General features: G+C 41.3%; 1 protein-coding gene across 1 annotated transcript in view; it reads right to left on the bottom strand.

Moving 5' to 3' along the window:
- The window catches only part of COL22A1 (collagen type XXII alpha 1 chain), a 195,150-nt gene that overhangs the window by 145,992 nt on the left and 31,520 nt on the right, over window positions 1-17,638 (bottom strand). Inside the window, exon 3 of the mRNA XM_018074383.2 lies at window positions 7,116-7,190. Within this exon, the coding sequence (XP_017929872.2) occupies window positions 7,116-7,190 (75 nt within the window). The remainder of the gene's footprint in view (window positions 1-7,115; window positions 7,191-17,638) is intronic.

The raw sequence follows: 17,638 nt of genomic DNA, 5'->3' as shown, positions 1-17,638 counted from the left end.
GACAGACTAATTTAACTCTAAGCATTGGGAACAGTTTATTAAGATTCTATATATTCCTTCTTCTCATCATGTGTACCATCATCAAAAGCTTACACTGATGAAAAATCCATTGAATGGTTTCTAAAGTAGAATTAAGCTAAATTATTTGGACTAAGAAATACCTGAAAGTATCTCATGGATAGACAATCTATTAGTCTTTTTATAGCCAAAGGACTGGTTGACTCTTGTGCTATGAACAGTCAAAATTTAGATTATTTTCTTTTCATCAACTTTAAATACACTGGAATAAGAAAAAGACTTGGCTTGTGTAACTTCTTGGAGAAAGTAAATACTGTTTGTTAAAAAAAAAAAAGGCTTTTAGGGACAGATTTATTTTTATTTTGTTTAATGTGCAGGTAGATCTGAATAATTCATGTGCACATTCCTGTGCAGGGTTAACCCTTGTTAAACTTTTCGTGTGAATGCAGAAGTCAGAATTTGTCACTGCTGACACTCAGACCAGGGAAAGCCTTTCACAGGGACTGCTCAGCTGTTACCAGTTTACTTCCTTCAGTAGCACCTTTTTAAGTAATTTCAGCATTCATTCTCCATATTTCCTGATGCCTTTGAGCAGCTCAGCCAGATTGCCTGCTCCAGCACAGACCTGATGCCTAGGTCATTCACAGTGTCAGAAGTCCACTGAGATTCACGATCTCAGGTAATAGCTACCTCTCTGACCATGTTAAGAAAAGGATTCACTTAAAACATGGTTTTTTTAAATCAGAGAACAAACCGCAGCTCTATTGGTGACAGCATGGCTATGCACACTTTGCAGGATGCTCTAGTATTTCCAGGCTCCTAATCCAGATGTACACTTTGGTGACTCCCCACTCCCTCTTGGGTTGACTGTACAATTTCATTCCCCAGTTCTTTACTTGCTATAGAAAGAAAATTCCTTGGCACACAAGCCCAAAAGAAACCAGGGTCTCCATGCTGGATAACTGGGGAATCTGGACACTGGACATACCCCAGTGCACATCTAATGCACATGTTAGAGACAACCCACAGGACTACAGTGGCTATGCTTAGAAGTCACAGATGACTTATTGGTAATTATTTGCCTGTTTAAACTGTTTTTCTTGGTGTTACTGGGTATTAACATGTCCTTGAACACCAGTGAACCATTTGTCAAGCTCTGAAAAACTTCAAAGACCTTTTAAGTGGAGTGATCTAGGTTATAGTGTTGAGACTAACTATTGTACAGTAGAATCATAGAATCACAGAATACTTAAGGCTGGAAAAGATCTCTAAGATCATCAAGTCCAAACATTAATCCAACACTGCCAGGTTCATCACTAAACCCTGTTCCCCAGGTGCTACATCTACATGTCTTTAAAATCCTTCCAGGGATGGTGATTCCACCAGTTCCCTGGGCAGCCTGTTCCAATGCCTGGCCATCCTTTCAGTGGACACATTTTCCCTGATATCCAAACTAAACTTCCCCTTGCATAACTTGAGGCCCATTTCCTCTAGCCCTGTCACTTGTTATCTGGAATGAGAGACTGACACCCACCTCGCTACAACCTCCTCTCAGGTATTTGTAGAGAGCAATAAGGTCCCTCCTGAGCCTCCTTTTCTCCAGGCTAAACAACTCCAGCTCCCTCAGCTGCTTTTCATAAGACTTGTACATCAGATCCCAAAATACAAACCAAAAGGTACTTGATACGGTCACCTGCACTGCATCTTCCAGCCCAGAGGACAAATCCACCTCACAGCACAAGTCCAGCCATTTTCTCCAGCTCACAGGAGACTCAAATAACTGTTGTGACTAGAGGTAGAGGTCAGCTACTGCTTTCCCTATTTGCTTCTTACAAGATACAGCAGCTACACCCAGATGTATCTCAGGAACCCAGTTTCAAATTCATCTCAGCCCAGTTTCAAATTATCTGAGGGACTTCCTAAAGCAAGTGTGGGGGGAGGAGGAAATAAGAAGCCATGAGTCCTATCCCATTATAATTGCCTAGTGATGGGTCACTGAAAAACGCGAGAGCAAGTTACTGTGCCATGGCATAGCCAAACTTTATCCTTCAGCCTCACCTCCCATAAATGTCACAGCTGCTTCCAGTCCTGCCTGTGTGTGTCTAACTCCAAGGATGGAGAGGAGAGTGGCTGGTGTCTGCACGAATAACCAGCTCCACCATCACTGCACATGTGCAGCCTTTGCTGGTGACCACTGTGTCTGTGCATCCACTGTCCAAAGACAGGGATATGTTACAAATCTCTGCAGCTATTCATGGACTATCCACTGGCCTCTCTGGGGCTTCCCAAGGTGACTGCCAAGTGCAAAGACAGGGTAAAGTGCCTGTCATACAGGCACCACAAATGCACCTTTTTTTTCCCCAGGAGGACAGTGGTCTGATGTGCTCATTCTGCGGGTTCAGCAGCCTGAACACTCCAGTTTTCTATACTACCACGTGTTTTAGTGGGCAAATATAAATAGTCCCAGGGATGTTGTAATTAGCTAGTGAGTCTCCAGCATTTCTGGAATGTGAAGCCCGTGCTGCAAACCACAGGATACTGGAGACACACTGACAGTTAAACACAGCCACTGCAGTCTATAATTGGAGGGTACTAGTTTTACAGCCAGTGCCTTCATCATAAAATGCCCCAACACCCTTTACAGAGTTACAGAAAAACATAGAGTTCATAAACATTTTGGCATTTTGCTCATTTGCACATGGAGGTTTCAGAGATGGGGAAGAGAGTTGGAGGCTGAGGTCAATCTGTGGTACAACCCATAAAGCAATTTCTGCTGTTCTTCACACACAAAGCCTGTGTGACTACTTAGGAGTTAAAATCAGGGCTTTCATGTTCCTCCCTTACCCCATTAACACTATCCAGTGTGGGATGGATAATGCTATGTAGTGATTGGAATTGTCCCTCTCCAGGGTTTATTTTTCTAGAACTCTGTGGAAATCACTGCAGACTTTGTTTACTTCTGTGGCAGATTCCCCCTGAAAGCAACAGTCAGTATCTGTTGAGGAGTATTATCTCCTCTGGTAAGTAATGCTCAGGACTAGAGCTCAGGTCATTCTTAATTTTAGGGATCATCCAGATTTCTGCAACCAAATCCCATGTCCTGCAGGTCTAGTTTAAAATACAAATCATTCAAATGGGAAGTTCTAAAACCTCAAGAAGTATAATTCATTCTGAATAACTTTCATGTGTTGTTTTGATGCCATATTACTGTTCATAAAAATACACAGCGGGCACATCTTCAGGGTGCAAAAGGTTATCATTGTGTTTTCCTGCCTGGTCGCGATCCTCTGTTAAATGCTGATGGAATGAAAATGACAATTCCACATAATATGAGATATTAAGTATTATAAGTGGGGTTTTATATTGAATACTTTAGGGTAGATGAGTTAAATCCTCTTTTGTCTTCATTTCTCTTAAAAAAAAAAAACAAACAAAAAAAACACCCAATAAAAAACAAATGTAGCACCCACAAGAATGCTCTAAGAACTTTTCTTAAACCATCATTAAGCATTGCTTTAAAATATCAGATTTCATGGAAAAGAAATAGTGTTTATACTGATATTCTAACCAAGATTTCTTGCTTTCTTTCAAAATTCCCTGTGTGATAATTCATCTAGGAATATTACTTTCTGAATTCATGTTATGTACTGTTAAGCAGATGCTGTTTCACTTCACTGCCAAAATTTGTATCAGTAGTAAAGCTGCCTATATATTCTTGCCTCATGCAGTCTGATTTCACTGTAGCAGCCCTTCCAGAATGCCTCAGCTAGTGATTTTTTCTTTAAAAGCCTTGTCAGCTAGTGATTTTTTCTTTAAAAGCCTTGATACCAGAGAGTCATAGAGTACAAACCTTGGCTACGAGAGGACTCATGACTATCCACTGCTGTTTATTTGTCTCCATTAGTACAACTTCACCTCTAGTCCCAGTACTTCATATCTCTGACAGTTTGAAATCTTCTTCTAATGCCTTGAATGTGTCTCTTAAATAGCTGATAGCTATTTCTTATTATTGCCTTTGTCCTTTAGCTTGAGTGATTCCCCTATCTCCCTCCTGCTGTTCCCTGAGCTATTTACAGAAGCATTAGTATCTCCCCTTCCCACCTGCACACTGCAAGATTAGCCAAACCCAGATTTTTATTCACCTGTCTCTGTCTCCTGAACACACTAATAGCTCCTCAAGGCCAAATCCATCTTTCCTGAGCTAAGGAGGCATCGGAGGACCCTTTTCTAGATAAACTGTAACCAAAGGCCTGTCCAGTCTCATGAATTCTTCCCTACTTTGCCCAGCCAATAATGACCTTTGCCTTCTCCCCAACTGTACAGCACTGTGATGTACAAACATCTACTGAAACACCATCAGTTTCCACAGTATGATTTTATAGTCCTGTTATTGATCCATACCTACCATAAAAGGCCTTTTAGACTAATAGTCCCAAGTCAATTGGAAAAACTACCTGGTTTGGGGGCCAATCAGTTCCTCCTTCAAGGATATTTGATCCTGATCTGTAGAGTGGAAACTCACAGGAGAGATTAGACTTAAAACTAGACTCTGATGAAGTTCACCACTACCTGCCCTCTGACTTGTTACTCCCTTTCCTAGAAACTTCATAATTGTCTCCCTGGCAGCCAGTTTCTGTCTCACTTTACATTTGTTAATCTCTACCCTTTTTCACTTTAGCAGTGACTTTCAATACAGTACTCAACAAATGCTTGCTGGAGCTCAGATAGGTGAGATTTACCTAGTCCTGTTTGTCTAAAGAAAAATAATCATCTGTCATTTAAAAGGAAAATATCAGTTTAAAGTGTTGGCTCTCCTCCAGATCAGATGTGGTTTATTGTTGCAGTTATTTGATTATGGATGGAGCCACCCTCACTACCCTCACCTCCGCTCTCAGGCTCTGACCTAATGAACTACCATACATCTTCAACCTCAGTCACGCCACTGTTCCCCTCCATGTCACAAAGTTTCTCCTTTTATAGCTCATTTTATGTTTTAACTTCTATTTTTGCTTCTACTGTAAAAATAGGAGCCTGCTGGGCAAAGATCAATTCTGGTTCCAACTGGAGCACAAGGCACAGGTGTTACTTTCAAATCCTTGTGTATATGAGGACCTGGGTAGCAGAGGAAGAGCCTCCCCCTCAGTGCTGCATATTTTCCAGTTTAGCTAAAAGGAGGCAATGATTTTCTGTTGGAATTGGACCCAGGAACCCAGAGTCTTCAGAAAATGCTACAGAGTAATTAAGGAGCACATAAGGAGTGGAACAGCATTTTGGTCCTATAGTAACCATCTCCAGCAGTACCATAACCCTTAGCAGATCCAGAATATCCATTCTGTTTTTTTCCGGGGAAGAGGCAAATATTTTCCTAACCACCAGGAATAGGAACAGAAAAAATAATTTTCTCACCATGTAGAAGCAATAAGGAGCCTTCTATAAATACTCCGTACTGATGGAATAATCATTTTTAATCAAATAGTGTAACTGTCCTGTTGTTAAACCACTGTATGGTATGGTGAACATTTACACTTTACAGTGAACAGAGGTTCCTTAGGTCAAATAAATGACAGTCCTAAGCTATCAGCCTAACCAGATATGTTGCAATAAATGAAATTCTACTTAGGGAAATTCCTATTATAGGAAAAAAAATTAATCAGTGTGATATTGACAGAATTGGAGACGTTGTCCAGAGGACCTGTGGATTATCCCTCTTTGAAGATACACGAAACTCAACTATACAAGGTCCTGAACCACCTGATCTGACTTCAAAGTGGACCTATCTTCAGGGAAGACACTGCTTTGAGTAGGAAGTTGGACAAAATGATTTCCATGGGACCCTTCCAACCTGAACTAACATACAGATCTAAGACTGAAAAGTCATTTTTAAGTTAAAATGCTGAATATTGACTTGTTTTATAGGAGGTAAGTGGGATTTGAAGATAAAAGGAAAAATAACTCAAAAACATTATGAAAGAACCTAACTCTGTGTGTGTATGTATATATATACACACACAGAGATATATAAATATTACTGCATATAAGCATCTACACCTCACTCTACTCAAAACCTTTGTGACAGGTCTGAATTGGGATTCTTGTCCTTTATATTGCTCAACAGGAGATATATTTTTGAAGTCAGATGAAGTCTATTAATTAGCACTTGACTCAAAATTCAGATAAACACGAACTACATGCAGACAACCATTTCCAACTCCATTCTTCTGAAAAGAATCACATAGAAGATGATCATCTGAGAAGGGACACAATCCTTCTACTGATTTTGAGCAGCACTTCCACTGGAAATAGGTTCATTCAGAATCAGTAGGGTTATTGTTGAACAGCTCTGAAGTTTGCCCAGCCCAAGGACAGGAGGACTGTCAGGACAGGTTAATTCAAGACCTATCAATAGACAGCAGTTCAAAATAGGTGTTTCGGGATTATGAGCTTGGTCTTCATGACCAGAAAAGATGTTACCACCCAACATTATCACAGGCTTTGATGTAATCATGCTGCAGCCAAAATAAGTTGCCTACAGACAGCACAATTGGAGCTGATATTCTGTGCAGGCAGCAAAAATCCCCCAGTGAAAAAACTACGAGTAGCAAAGCTGTCAAACATTGACCATTTCTACTCCTAATCAAGTTGCAGAAGAGCCACTGCAGTGACTTAAGTTCTTGGGTCAGTCACAGATATTCCCAATACATCCTTGATGGGCATGTTTTCTCTGCCAACAACTCAGTCTTGGGGGGCTGGAAAAGAGGAACAGTCCATGCATATATCTGACAGATTGAGCCCTTCAACTGGCTGAAAAGATATATCAGAGCTCCCAAATAAAAAGCAGAGATGTCACCAGACTGGCTTTTCTCTTGATCTTTCAGCAGTGCTCATGAAAAAGATTCTTTTATACCTATATCTATATATCTATATAAATCTGTCTATCTATCTATCTACACATAAGCATTTCTTCAGAGGATCATCCGTTGTGCTCGGCTTTCCCACAACAATCACAGATAAAATAAATGGACATTAAAACTCACCAGAAACATACAGTTATACTATTTCAGTTCCCAGAGATACAGTAGAAGAGATTGTCTGTTTACCTGGAATCTCATCAGTCCCCCCACTGGTGTGTTTGAATCGATCTCCTTCCACGTGGACATTTGGACATAGGACATCTGAAAATCAAAAGGACCAGGAAAAAATTATCACAAGGAAAGGCATAATTTTGGAAACCACAGAACTAGCAAAAACAGATCCTCTGGGTTTTGTTCAACACTTGCACATGGTCCCTCGGCAATAATTCTGCCTCAGTCTCTGCACATCCTAAATATCCTTCCTCTCTCCTATTCCCTGCCTGCATGATGGACAAAAGACCCAATATACTGTGTCTGGGTTCGAGCCACTTTTTTCTGGCTGACTAGACAAGAAGACAAGCAGAATAGATGACCTGAGCCTTTCCCTTATCTAGGACAACTCTCTGTTTTTTTATCTTTCTCCTGCATGAAAGTCAGAAAAAGTTAAGAAAATATAAAACATCACTCTACTCCCAGTTTGGTTGGAAGGGAAGTTATGAAGGCCCAGTTGACATTGGGATGCTGCCCAAAATTTTCAGAAAGGACAGCTCCTACACAGAAACACCTCAAACCTGAAATGCTGTGAAGGAAAGGGAATCCAGAGCTCAGAACAATGAAGTGACTTTAATCACACAAAGGTCCCACCACAGGAGAGTGCCAGGGACAAAATGTGAGGCACACTGTCTTATATCTTACTGTGTTATGTGTGATTCTCATATTAACATTCCTCCAGGACCACATATCTGGTCCTTGAGGTTGTTAAAGAAGAAAGAATTAAATATGACTGAAATGTTGAAAAATATTCACCCAATACACATGTCTCAAAGTCATGAAAATACCCAGCTTTTGTCAGTCATTTCTCATGCTCCTGATTAGTGTCAACACAATCACGGTCAAATACTTTTCCACAGAGAACTGTCTATCCACCTCTTTCCTGCCATACCTTTGAAATCACTTTTATTTATGTTTTGTTTTCCCAGGTCAATAGGTAATTGTAAACAATGGGAACAGGTAGTTCAGGGAATCAGTTTAAAGAGAATATAAAATCTTTTCTATACCATAAGACCATATATATTGGAATAACAACAATAACAACAATGTATCAATATATATAAAAGTATACAAATATTATATTATTTATATATAAATATATATATTGGACTTATTAGAGTGGGTCCAGAGGAGGCCACAAAGATGATCCAAGGACAGGAACATCTTTCCTGTGAAGACAGGTTGAGAGCTGAGGTTCAGCCTGGAGAAGGGAAGGCTCCAGGGAGATCTTATAGCACTTTTCAGTACATAAGGGGGAGCTTACAAAAGGAGGGACAGGGACCTTTCACATGGGCAGACATTGATAGGAAAGGGGGGAATGATTTTGGACTAAAAGAGTAGAGATTTAGGTTAGATATTAGGAACAAATCTTTTACTGTGAGGATGGTGAGGCCCTGGCACAGGTTGCCCAGAGAAGCTGCAGTTGCCCCATCCCTGGAATTGTCCAAGGCCAGGTGGGATGGGGCTTTAAGCACACTGGTCTGATGGAAGATGTCCCTACCCATAGCAGGGAGTTGGAACAAGATGATCCTTAAGGTCCCTTCCTTCCAACCCAAACCATTCTATGATTCTATGATAAAATTGGACCCCTGACTTCTTACCCTTTAAACAAAAGGTTGTCCTTTGATTTAAAGGACAACCAGGTGAACACAGCCCCCCTCTTCATTTGCCCAGTCGCACCCACGGTAACACACACATCCTCTGCAGTTGCAATACTCCTCTTGATACAGATGGTATTTTCTATCCTTTCCACCTGGTGCTTAGTATGTTATTTCTTAGGTGTTATTAATTGTTGTGCTTGCAAGAGCCAACTGCTCCCTAAGGGATGGGGAACCAGGAGAGGAAGGTGACCCAAGTCCAGGCAACACCCTCATCATTGGGGCAGAGTCTAACAGGGCTCTCTGAAGATTTTCTACAGAAGGTCTGCCTTGAAATCTTTTGTAAAGATACATCTGAAATCCTGAGAAAAAAATAGACTTCTCTGAGGGCATTGACAGCAGGCACTATATCTCTCCCTCTGCTTTCTGTCTCCTTGTAAAAAAATCCAATATTCCACAAACTTTGATTAAGCCTAGCAATGAAATATTTTTTTCTGCTTTGTTGTTCTAATGAATTTTTGGTCCAGTTTATCAGTTGCAGATGAAGCACTCACATCTCAGCGGAGAGAAAGGGGGCCCTAAAAGCCATTGCCAGAAGCTCAAACAGCCAATGCAGCAGTAAAAGCAGTCAGGTACATCCAGCCACCCCTTTGCTGCATCAGTGGGGAGAGTAGGCACTGTTTACTCATGCAAGTGTGTATTATCCGTTGTTTCTATAGATAAAATTCAGAGTAGCCAATTTATTTTTTTTTTTCCTACCACACCAGGAACCAACACTGACTGATGCACAGGGTCATTTCACGTAAACTTCAGCCAGAAGTCTCTTTTGCCTCATGATGCCTGTTGGTTTGAAAGCCAGAATACTTCTCTCAAACCCACTTACGTCTTTATTTTAGGCATGTGAAACCATGTGGCAGTTTCCCCTCCATCAGAGGGGAAGTATCCATAACTTCCCAGCACAAAAGAGAAGATCTCCTCCACCAGATGAACTTTAAAAGTTGAGTTTTTTTTGAAACCATCAAGACTTGTGAGAGCCAAAGTTAGATTACCTCTATTCCTGTTCAAAACTAAGCTTTGATTAGAAGTGTCATATGCCCCAGGCAGATGTTATACTGATCCTTCAAAGTTTGGCTTTTCTAACAACTAATTCTGTTTTGGTTACAGGCACTGAGTCAGTGCAGTAAAAATCATTTCTGAGCCCCAGTCTTAGTCTGGAATAAATATGGCTATGGAATAAAATACGTAATATAAGAAATAAAAACTTCTTGAAAAAATCACCAAATAAAGAGTAAACAAATGGAAGACATGAATAAAATCACAAAAATGTCATTCACCTCTCTGGCCAGGACTCCTGAGAGATACCCATGGAAGAATAAAATATCTCTGGCACAGCAGTGTACATCTTTATGTTATAAGGAGGCAAAGTCTGAATTATAGATATATGAATTATTGTTCCAATCTTTAATAGCATAGAATCATAGAACATGTGGAGTTGGAAGGGGCCCACAAGGATCACTAAGGTTAGAAAAGACCTTCAAGACCATCAAGTCCATCAAGGCCAACTCCTTGCCCTGCACAGGACCACCCAAAGAATCCCACCATGTGCCTGAGAGTGTTGTCCAAATGCTTGTTGAACTCTGTGATGCTTGGTACCGTTGCCACTGCCCTAGGGAGCCTGTTCCAGGGCCCAAATACATCTTGGGTGAAGAACATTTTCCTAATATCCAAGATAAGCTTCCCCTGACACAACTTCAAGCCATTCCCCCGGGTATAAACATGTGGGCAGGCGTGCGCTGCGCAAACATACAGGCATATTACACACCCTCCACCAGCTCAAATCAGAAAGAACTGTGGCTTCCTAGCAGCATGAGCTAGCAAAATCTTCCTGGTTTTAGCTCACATTATGGAACCAGGACTATACTGCAAACTCATGAGCTTGGCCTTGGAGCAGAAGTCTCTTACCACAGAAAATAGAAAGGCTAAAGTTAACAATATTGTCCTTTTCTTCCAGCTCTGAAGAACTGTGGCCTCACGTTGGCTTTTATTTTACAAATGTCCTGTGTTTCTTTTGGCTCCTCCCTTCCTACCTGCATCTAAGGCACAAGCATAAATAGTCCACACGGGAAAGAAAATTGTTGCAATTATTCACTTTCCAGCTACAAAATAATTCAGGGAGGCACAAATGAAGTTGGTGCTTTACCACCCCATTTAACAGCACAGCTGTGTGTGTCCAGAGGAGCAGAGTGAAGGACTGAAAACATATCCATCATCCCCAACCAGCCACCAGGTCTCATTGCTACACCCAGGGATACATTCTTAGGGAAGAAAACACAGAATTTTCCTTCTCCTGCGGAGATTTTCTGTGAGATTCCTGATACAGGTGAACATTTGAATGTCAAACTCTGTTTATGCCTGTTCTTTCTGCTACTTTCAGGCCAAACTTTGAGCACATACTTGTGATGCTCAGAGGATTTGCAGCAATGAGCAAATGGCAGGGAGAGTAACAAAATCTACACTGCAATTTATAAACATTTATAAAAAAATTTATAAAAATTTTATGCACAAAATCTGCTAATTTATAAACATTTAGAGATTTGCAGAAGAGAAGATACAACTGACTGACCTGAGCTTTCAGCCTCTGCTCCTTGTTATGTCCCCTCTGGTCATGTCATTCAAAACTGTACAAACTTGAAGTTACTTTTAAATACATATTGTTTAAAACTTCTTCCTTGTCTGCAACTTTATATAAAATTCTATCAATCCTTTCCTTTATCCACAATTTTTATCAGCAAAGATTTTGCATTTATGCCCATGTCCATGTAGTTCATGGAAATTTTTAATAACACCAGAAGTGCTATGTATCCCTTTACAGTTTCACTGGGAATTATGACTTTCCACTGACACCTGCTACATGTGATCAGTCAGCTCTTAATCCATTGCAGAGTGTTACTTTTTAATGAAAATTCTATTCAATATGTAGTAACAATGCCTAAGAAAAAATGTACTTTATCAAAGAACAAATGTACTTTATTGAGGTAGTTACCATATCAACCAAACTGTAACTCCATGGAAGAAAATTAGTTTTGTTAGAGATGACCTCTTTGTCATAAAATTATAATCCTTGAATAGGGATGCATAATAATTCCCATTCTGTAATACTTTACTCACTGGTTTCCACATCAAATATTATTTTTTTGTGAGAGAGATCAAGAAAACTGCTCTCTGACTGTACATATGAACCATTTTTCATTTTTAATAGCCTTACACTATTATCACATCAAAGGCCCATAATTAGTGGGATTAGAAATCTCTGAGTATGCAAATTTGCAGATGACACCAAGCTGAGTGGTGCAGTTGACACACCTGAAGGATGGGATGCCATCCAGAGGGACCTGGACAAGCTGGAGCAGTGGGCCCATGGGAATCTCATGAGGTTTGATAAGACCAAGTGCTGGTGCTCCACCTGGGTTGGGGCAACCCCCGGTATCAATCCAGGCTGGGGATGAACAGATCAAGAGCAGCCCTGGGGAGAAGGACCTGAGGGTGCTGGTGTGTGAGAGGCTGGACATGACCCAACAATGTGTGTTTTCAGCCCAGAAAGCCAACCATGTCTCTGCTTTATATGAACTTCTTGTTCAAGGAAGCACAACATAGCTTTCTGAAAGTGATCTCACTGCGGACAACACCCTTTTCTATAAACAAATCATACTGAGATCTGTTTGATGATAATGAGGGACTTCAGCCTCACTTTTACATGTCATTCTTTACAATCTTCCCTACGAAAAAATCCCAAACCTGTAAAATATCTTTAAAATGAGAGGTAATATGTCTTAGAGAGTCCATGCACTGTGAGAGACATGTCAGAACAGTGTGTCAGCTCAGGAAGTTTCACTAGCACTAAAATAGCATTAATAACCTATTGTAGTCAAATAGTAATGGTAGGGCTGTGAGTTTGGAAAAGAACAACATGAATGATCTGATAGTATAACTCTCTTTGCCTCTAAGCCGTTTAAAAAGAAATTAAAGGAAACAGGATAGAAAAAAAATGGGGAAAACAAAAGAGAATGAGAAAAGAGTAGAGAGAGAGGCAGGTGTGTGGAGTTGGCAGAGGGAGGGAGAGAGGGAGGGAGGAAGGGAAGGAGGGAGAGAGCTGGGGGAAAAGAAGGGAAGGAGGGAAGGAGGGAGGAAAGGAAGGAAGAAAGGAAGGAAGGAGAAGGAGAAGAAGGAGAAGGAGAAGGAGAAGGAGAAGGAGAAGGAGAAGGAGAAGGAGAAGAAGGAGAAGGAGAAGGAGAAGGAGAAGGAGAAGGAGAAGGAGAAGGAGAAGGAGAAGGAGAAGGAGAAGGAGAAGGAGAAGGAGAAGGAGAAGGAGAAGGAGAAGGAGAAGGAGAAGGGAGAAGGAGAAGGAGAAGGAGAAGGAGAAGGAGAAGGAGAAGGAGAAGGAGAAGGAGAAGGAGAAGGAGAAGGAGAAGGAGAAGTTTGGTTGAAGTGACAGTATTGTGTCTGCTATTGCAATTCCTGGCCAGGAATGGTGTGATTCTGCTGTGCCTTAGGGATTTCTATTAAGGAACCTTCTTGTAAAGTGCTAAACACAAACCCCAGTCCCAGCACTCCATCCTTATATCCTTAAGACTCTGCTGAAACAGTTTCTTAATTTCCATTTTAATTCTTTCAAGAATAAGTAAGCCCTCAGCTGCCAAGATCTCCTCTGGGGACTTGTGTATAATGAATGCTGAACATGTGTATCTGTCAAGTTCCACAAGAATAAAGTAGGGAGGTGAGAAGAGAAACACAAGAAGGTTAAAACAAACACTATTTATTACCATGGTTCTTTTTCCCTCCAAACTGAGAATTTTAGGATTCCAGAATCTCAGCAGTACTGCCAGAGATTCAACTACTCTCCATATATCCATCATTATTCTATTTCCACAACAGAAAGTCCCCAATTTCTCTCGAAAGTTGAGATACTCACAACCTAAACATTTGAGTTGTCTCATCCCATTGCAATGACCTTTAACCCTTCATAATTCTATCCACAGATAAAGCAATAGTTGGGCAAATGCAGGCCTCCCTAAAAGCTATCTCCCAAAACCTCTGACCAGACAGCCTTGCAAGAAAGAGAGATTTGGAGGAACGGGTGGAGTGCCTGCATTTTTTCTGTAGAGAATATTGTACATTTTTTCTACATTGGAATAATTTTTCCCATTGACACTTACACTTAAAGGGGAAGGACCTGGTTAGAAAATTTTTCTTATAGTTAAGAATATGTCATGGAAGTAGTTTCTCAGAGGAGCTTTCTCAGAGCCCATTAGCTCTGTTCTTTAATTACTCAGGCGGTTCTCCGTGCAGCAGTTCATCCAGCACATTTAATTCCCTGCAGTCAGTTGATGACTCCTAAATATAGTACTGCCTCTATATGCTCTTCATTTTTTTTTCTTTTATAAAACATTGTACATGGATCATTATCAAGCCTCAACATTTAAGGTGCTTGAGGTTTTTTTCCCATTCTTTTAAAAATACTTCTTTTAAAAGAATACCTCCACGCTCTGTCCATGTTCACTGTAAATTTTTTGGCAAATGTTCACTGTCAGATATTCTCCCTCTGTAAATGAACCAATCCATAAAGTGCCACCCACTACAGGAAAAAATTTGTAAAGAAAAACCTGGCATTACTTTCAACTACAGCAGTGGCGCTCACAGTGTAATGATACTGCAATTGCATCTATACTAACATTATAATTTGTACCGAGGTGTTGGTACTACAGAGCATTGCAGCAATTATGTGATTCCACCTTGCAGTTTAATGCCTTGTATAACTCTTCCTTCCTTTCTGAAATCACACTGTATCTTTACAGCGTGAAGTTTGAAGTCCATCAGTGCCAGGAAAATCACCTGCTCATGGTTGTTGAAGCCGAGGTTGATTACACCTTTTTTCTTTCAAATAATGCCTGCATTGGTTCTACATGAGGTTTCCAGATTTACACACAAAGGCTCTCTGTCACTACAGTGATAAAATCACGGCATCATGGAATGATTTGAGTTCAAAGGGACCTGTCATGGACAAGGACACCTTTCACTAGACAGGGTTACTCAGAGCCCCATCCTACCTTCCTTGAACACTTCAAGGGATGGGGCATCCACAGCTTCTCTGGGCAACCTGGTCCAGTGACTCATAATGGTTTAAAACCATTACCTTTTTCCTATTACTACATGGGCTTGTCAAAAAGCCTCTCCAGTTCCCTTGTAGACCTCATAAATGCTCGTGGTGAAATGGGAAGTGAATAACAAACCATCCCCACAACATAGCTTATAGGCTGCCCATCCTACTCCTCATAATTTCCTAAGGCTGTCACATGTTTCAATGCACCAGCACCCACCTGAATTGCTCTCCAGGTTCCCTGGGCTACTGAGAAGGTACCAAGAGACTGGAACAGGAGTGTAGGTGTCTGTGTTCACTTGGCTCCCTCTCCCTTTACCAGCACAGCAGCCAGAAAATGTGGTTCTTTTTGTGACCACACATTCAGTGCTGGCACTGTCCAGTAGATGTTACGTTCCACGCAGAGGGCAAGCAAAACTACTACGAGGTATTATACCCCAGAGAGCATTCATGCAACATATATTTAGGTCCCAGGCAAGAGGACACATTCCTCTTGCTCCTGCTATAGGAATGGAGAAGCAGGATTCCTTCAAAGGGTAATTCAGAGCAGAAACTCAATTTAGGTGCCCTGATGTAGCCCTGAAAAAGCTGCTCTCTTCCCATTGTTTACAGGGGGAACCAAGGGACACATGGTTCCCAAACTAGACATCTATCACAGACACCACAGCTACATCCATCCAATTAAAATGCACATGGTTGGGTGCATTCCTGAGCACCGAGGCCAAGGCATGTTCAAGCCCATATCTATGATAGCAAACGGTCTTATCCTCCAAAACGAGGGAGCTGCTGACCATGAACACTCCCTGGCATGTTGTAAGTACCCAGCTGGGCCCTAGAAATGTTCCCATGAGTGGGAGCTTGCCTGGGTCAAAACGTGCCAGACAACAGTACAGATGAGTGTGTTACATTGCCCAGAGATGCTTCTGGCCACATTTATGGTTACTGGTTCAGTTACCGCCCATAAATAGCCTCCTTTGCTAAGAGTTCTCTAGTAAAGACCAAAAGCACCCTCTTGAGCATAAATGCTAAATACATTTTACGGTCACAGGTCATCAGTTTTTAAATGTATTCAGTTCAAATAGGAAAGTGGGAAAGGGGCTGAGTTCACAGCCAAGAAATTTTGTATCCTATTTAAGTAGGGACAGGGGAAATGCAGGGAGTTCTGGCCTTTGCAAAATACTTGAAGTCTTTTTGAAGGTGAAAAAGTAAAATATTAATTTAAAAAAAGTTAAATTATTCTTCTACATTTTTCTTCCTGTTCTGCCTCACTTAGACTAGAACTGATCACAGAAGTGTGAAAAATACTGTTTTCTCCATAATGTGGCAGGCTGGGCTGTGCATTCATACAATCTTCTCACTCTGGATCCAAGCTTCTCTCTCTCCTCCTTTCATCACCATCCACTGCCTTTTTTGTTTCTCATTTCTTTCTGTCTCATTGTCTAGATTTTCATTCCAAAAGGGACCAGACTGCTACAGGCAGTCACACCCCAACAGCACAGAAGAAGTGATAACTACACAACCACACCCACACAGGAAATGCTTTACAGCCCATCAGCCCTATCTCCAGGCTCATCCCATACTCTAGCCCTTGGCCCATCTTTAGATGTCCTTTAAAATTTCCTAGAGAAGTTCTTGAGTCTTGGTGGGGACTCATCTTTTCAAGAGAGACCTACACTGCAGGATGCACTGGATTGCGCCCACACAAACGCAAGAAGCTTGTTGGACGAGCTGGCAGCAGAAGTATATTGTCAAGAGGACGGGTGCAATTAGCACCATTTAAGTGAGCAGCATACAGAATTAATTTGCACATGCTCCCACAGGGAATAAGTGGCACTATGGGAACTGTGAATATAGCATCAGACCTCAGCACTTCCAAGCTAATTTGCTTGTGTCTGCCCCTAAACAAACACACAGACTGTGTGCCAAGGAGCTTGTCGGCAAACAGCACAAGGTTTTGAGGAAAGCAATTAGCAGCTGCAGTGCTTTCCATCCAGGCTAGGAGCTGATTGCTGCTCTGGGGCACTTCACCCCTTTCTCTCCGGTTCTCCCATTTTAAGAAAAAGGTGAAGTTTCACCATGCAAAGTGTCCTTGATCCTAGTGAACCACAGGGTTTATCTTGAGTGGTCAATCATTGCCTTAGCAGATGAATTGCAGTGAAAATGTCTCCATGCTGATGACCTATAAAATATTCAACAGGATGACAGTATGGAGTTGAGTTGGAGCACATCCTCTGGGAGGCAGCAGCCACAGCAACAATCCCTTCCCCAGTGGCTGCTGTATTGGCACAGATTGAACTCCTGACACAGCTACTGGGCTCCTTGGGATAATTTTATCTGTGTTCACTGCCTGTACTTCCTAGGCTGGAGAGAATAGGGTGCTGGAAGGCTGAAAAAGTTTCCTACTTGACCCTGTATTCTAGATGAAGAACAAGGATAAAAGGTACTACTCATCTGGTTGTGGGGAGACAAAGCTCCCCCACCTAAAGTGAGAATCCCAAGAGTTCAGAAAGAAGAGATTAGCACATTGTGACTCTCTAGGGAGGTAAATGGGAATGAACAGCCTGTGGATGGCAACAGAAAGTACTGCAGGTAGATTGTCTAACCTGCTGACCATCTCACAGCTGCAGAACTTGCCAAGGATTGACAAATTTCATCGTTCTCTCTCCCCTTCTCATTCATGAAGTTTTAAAAAATAAAGTTTTATCTCCCTGGATTTTGCACCACTGAATCATAGAATCACAGAATCA

The sequence above is a fragment of the Manacus vitellinus genome, unplaced genomic scaffold, assembly GCF_001715985.3.
Source record: "Manacus vitellinus isolate BGI_N305 unplaced genomic scaffold, ASM171598v3 scaffold_1_pilon, whole genome shotgun sequence".
Classification (NCBI taxonomy): Eukaryota; Metazoa; Chordata; class Aves; order Passeriformes; family Pipridae; genus Manacus; species Manacus vitellinus.
This window is presented reverse-complemented; position numbering and strand designations above follow the sequence as displayed.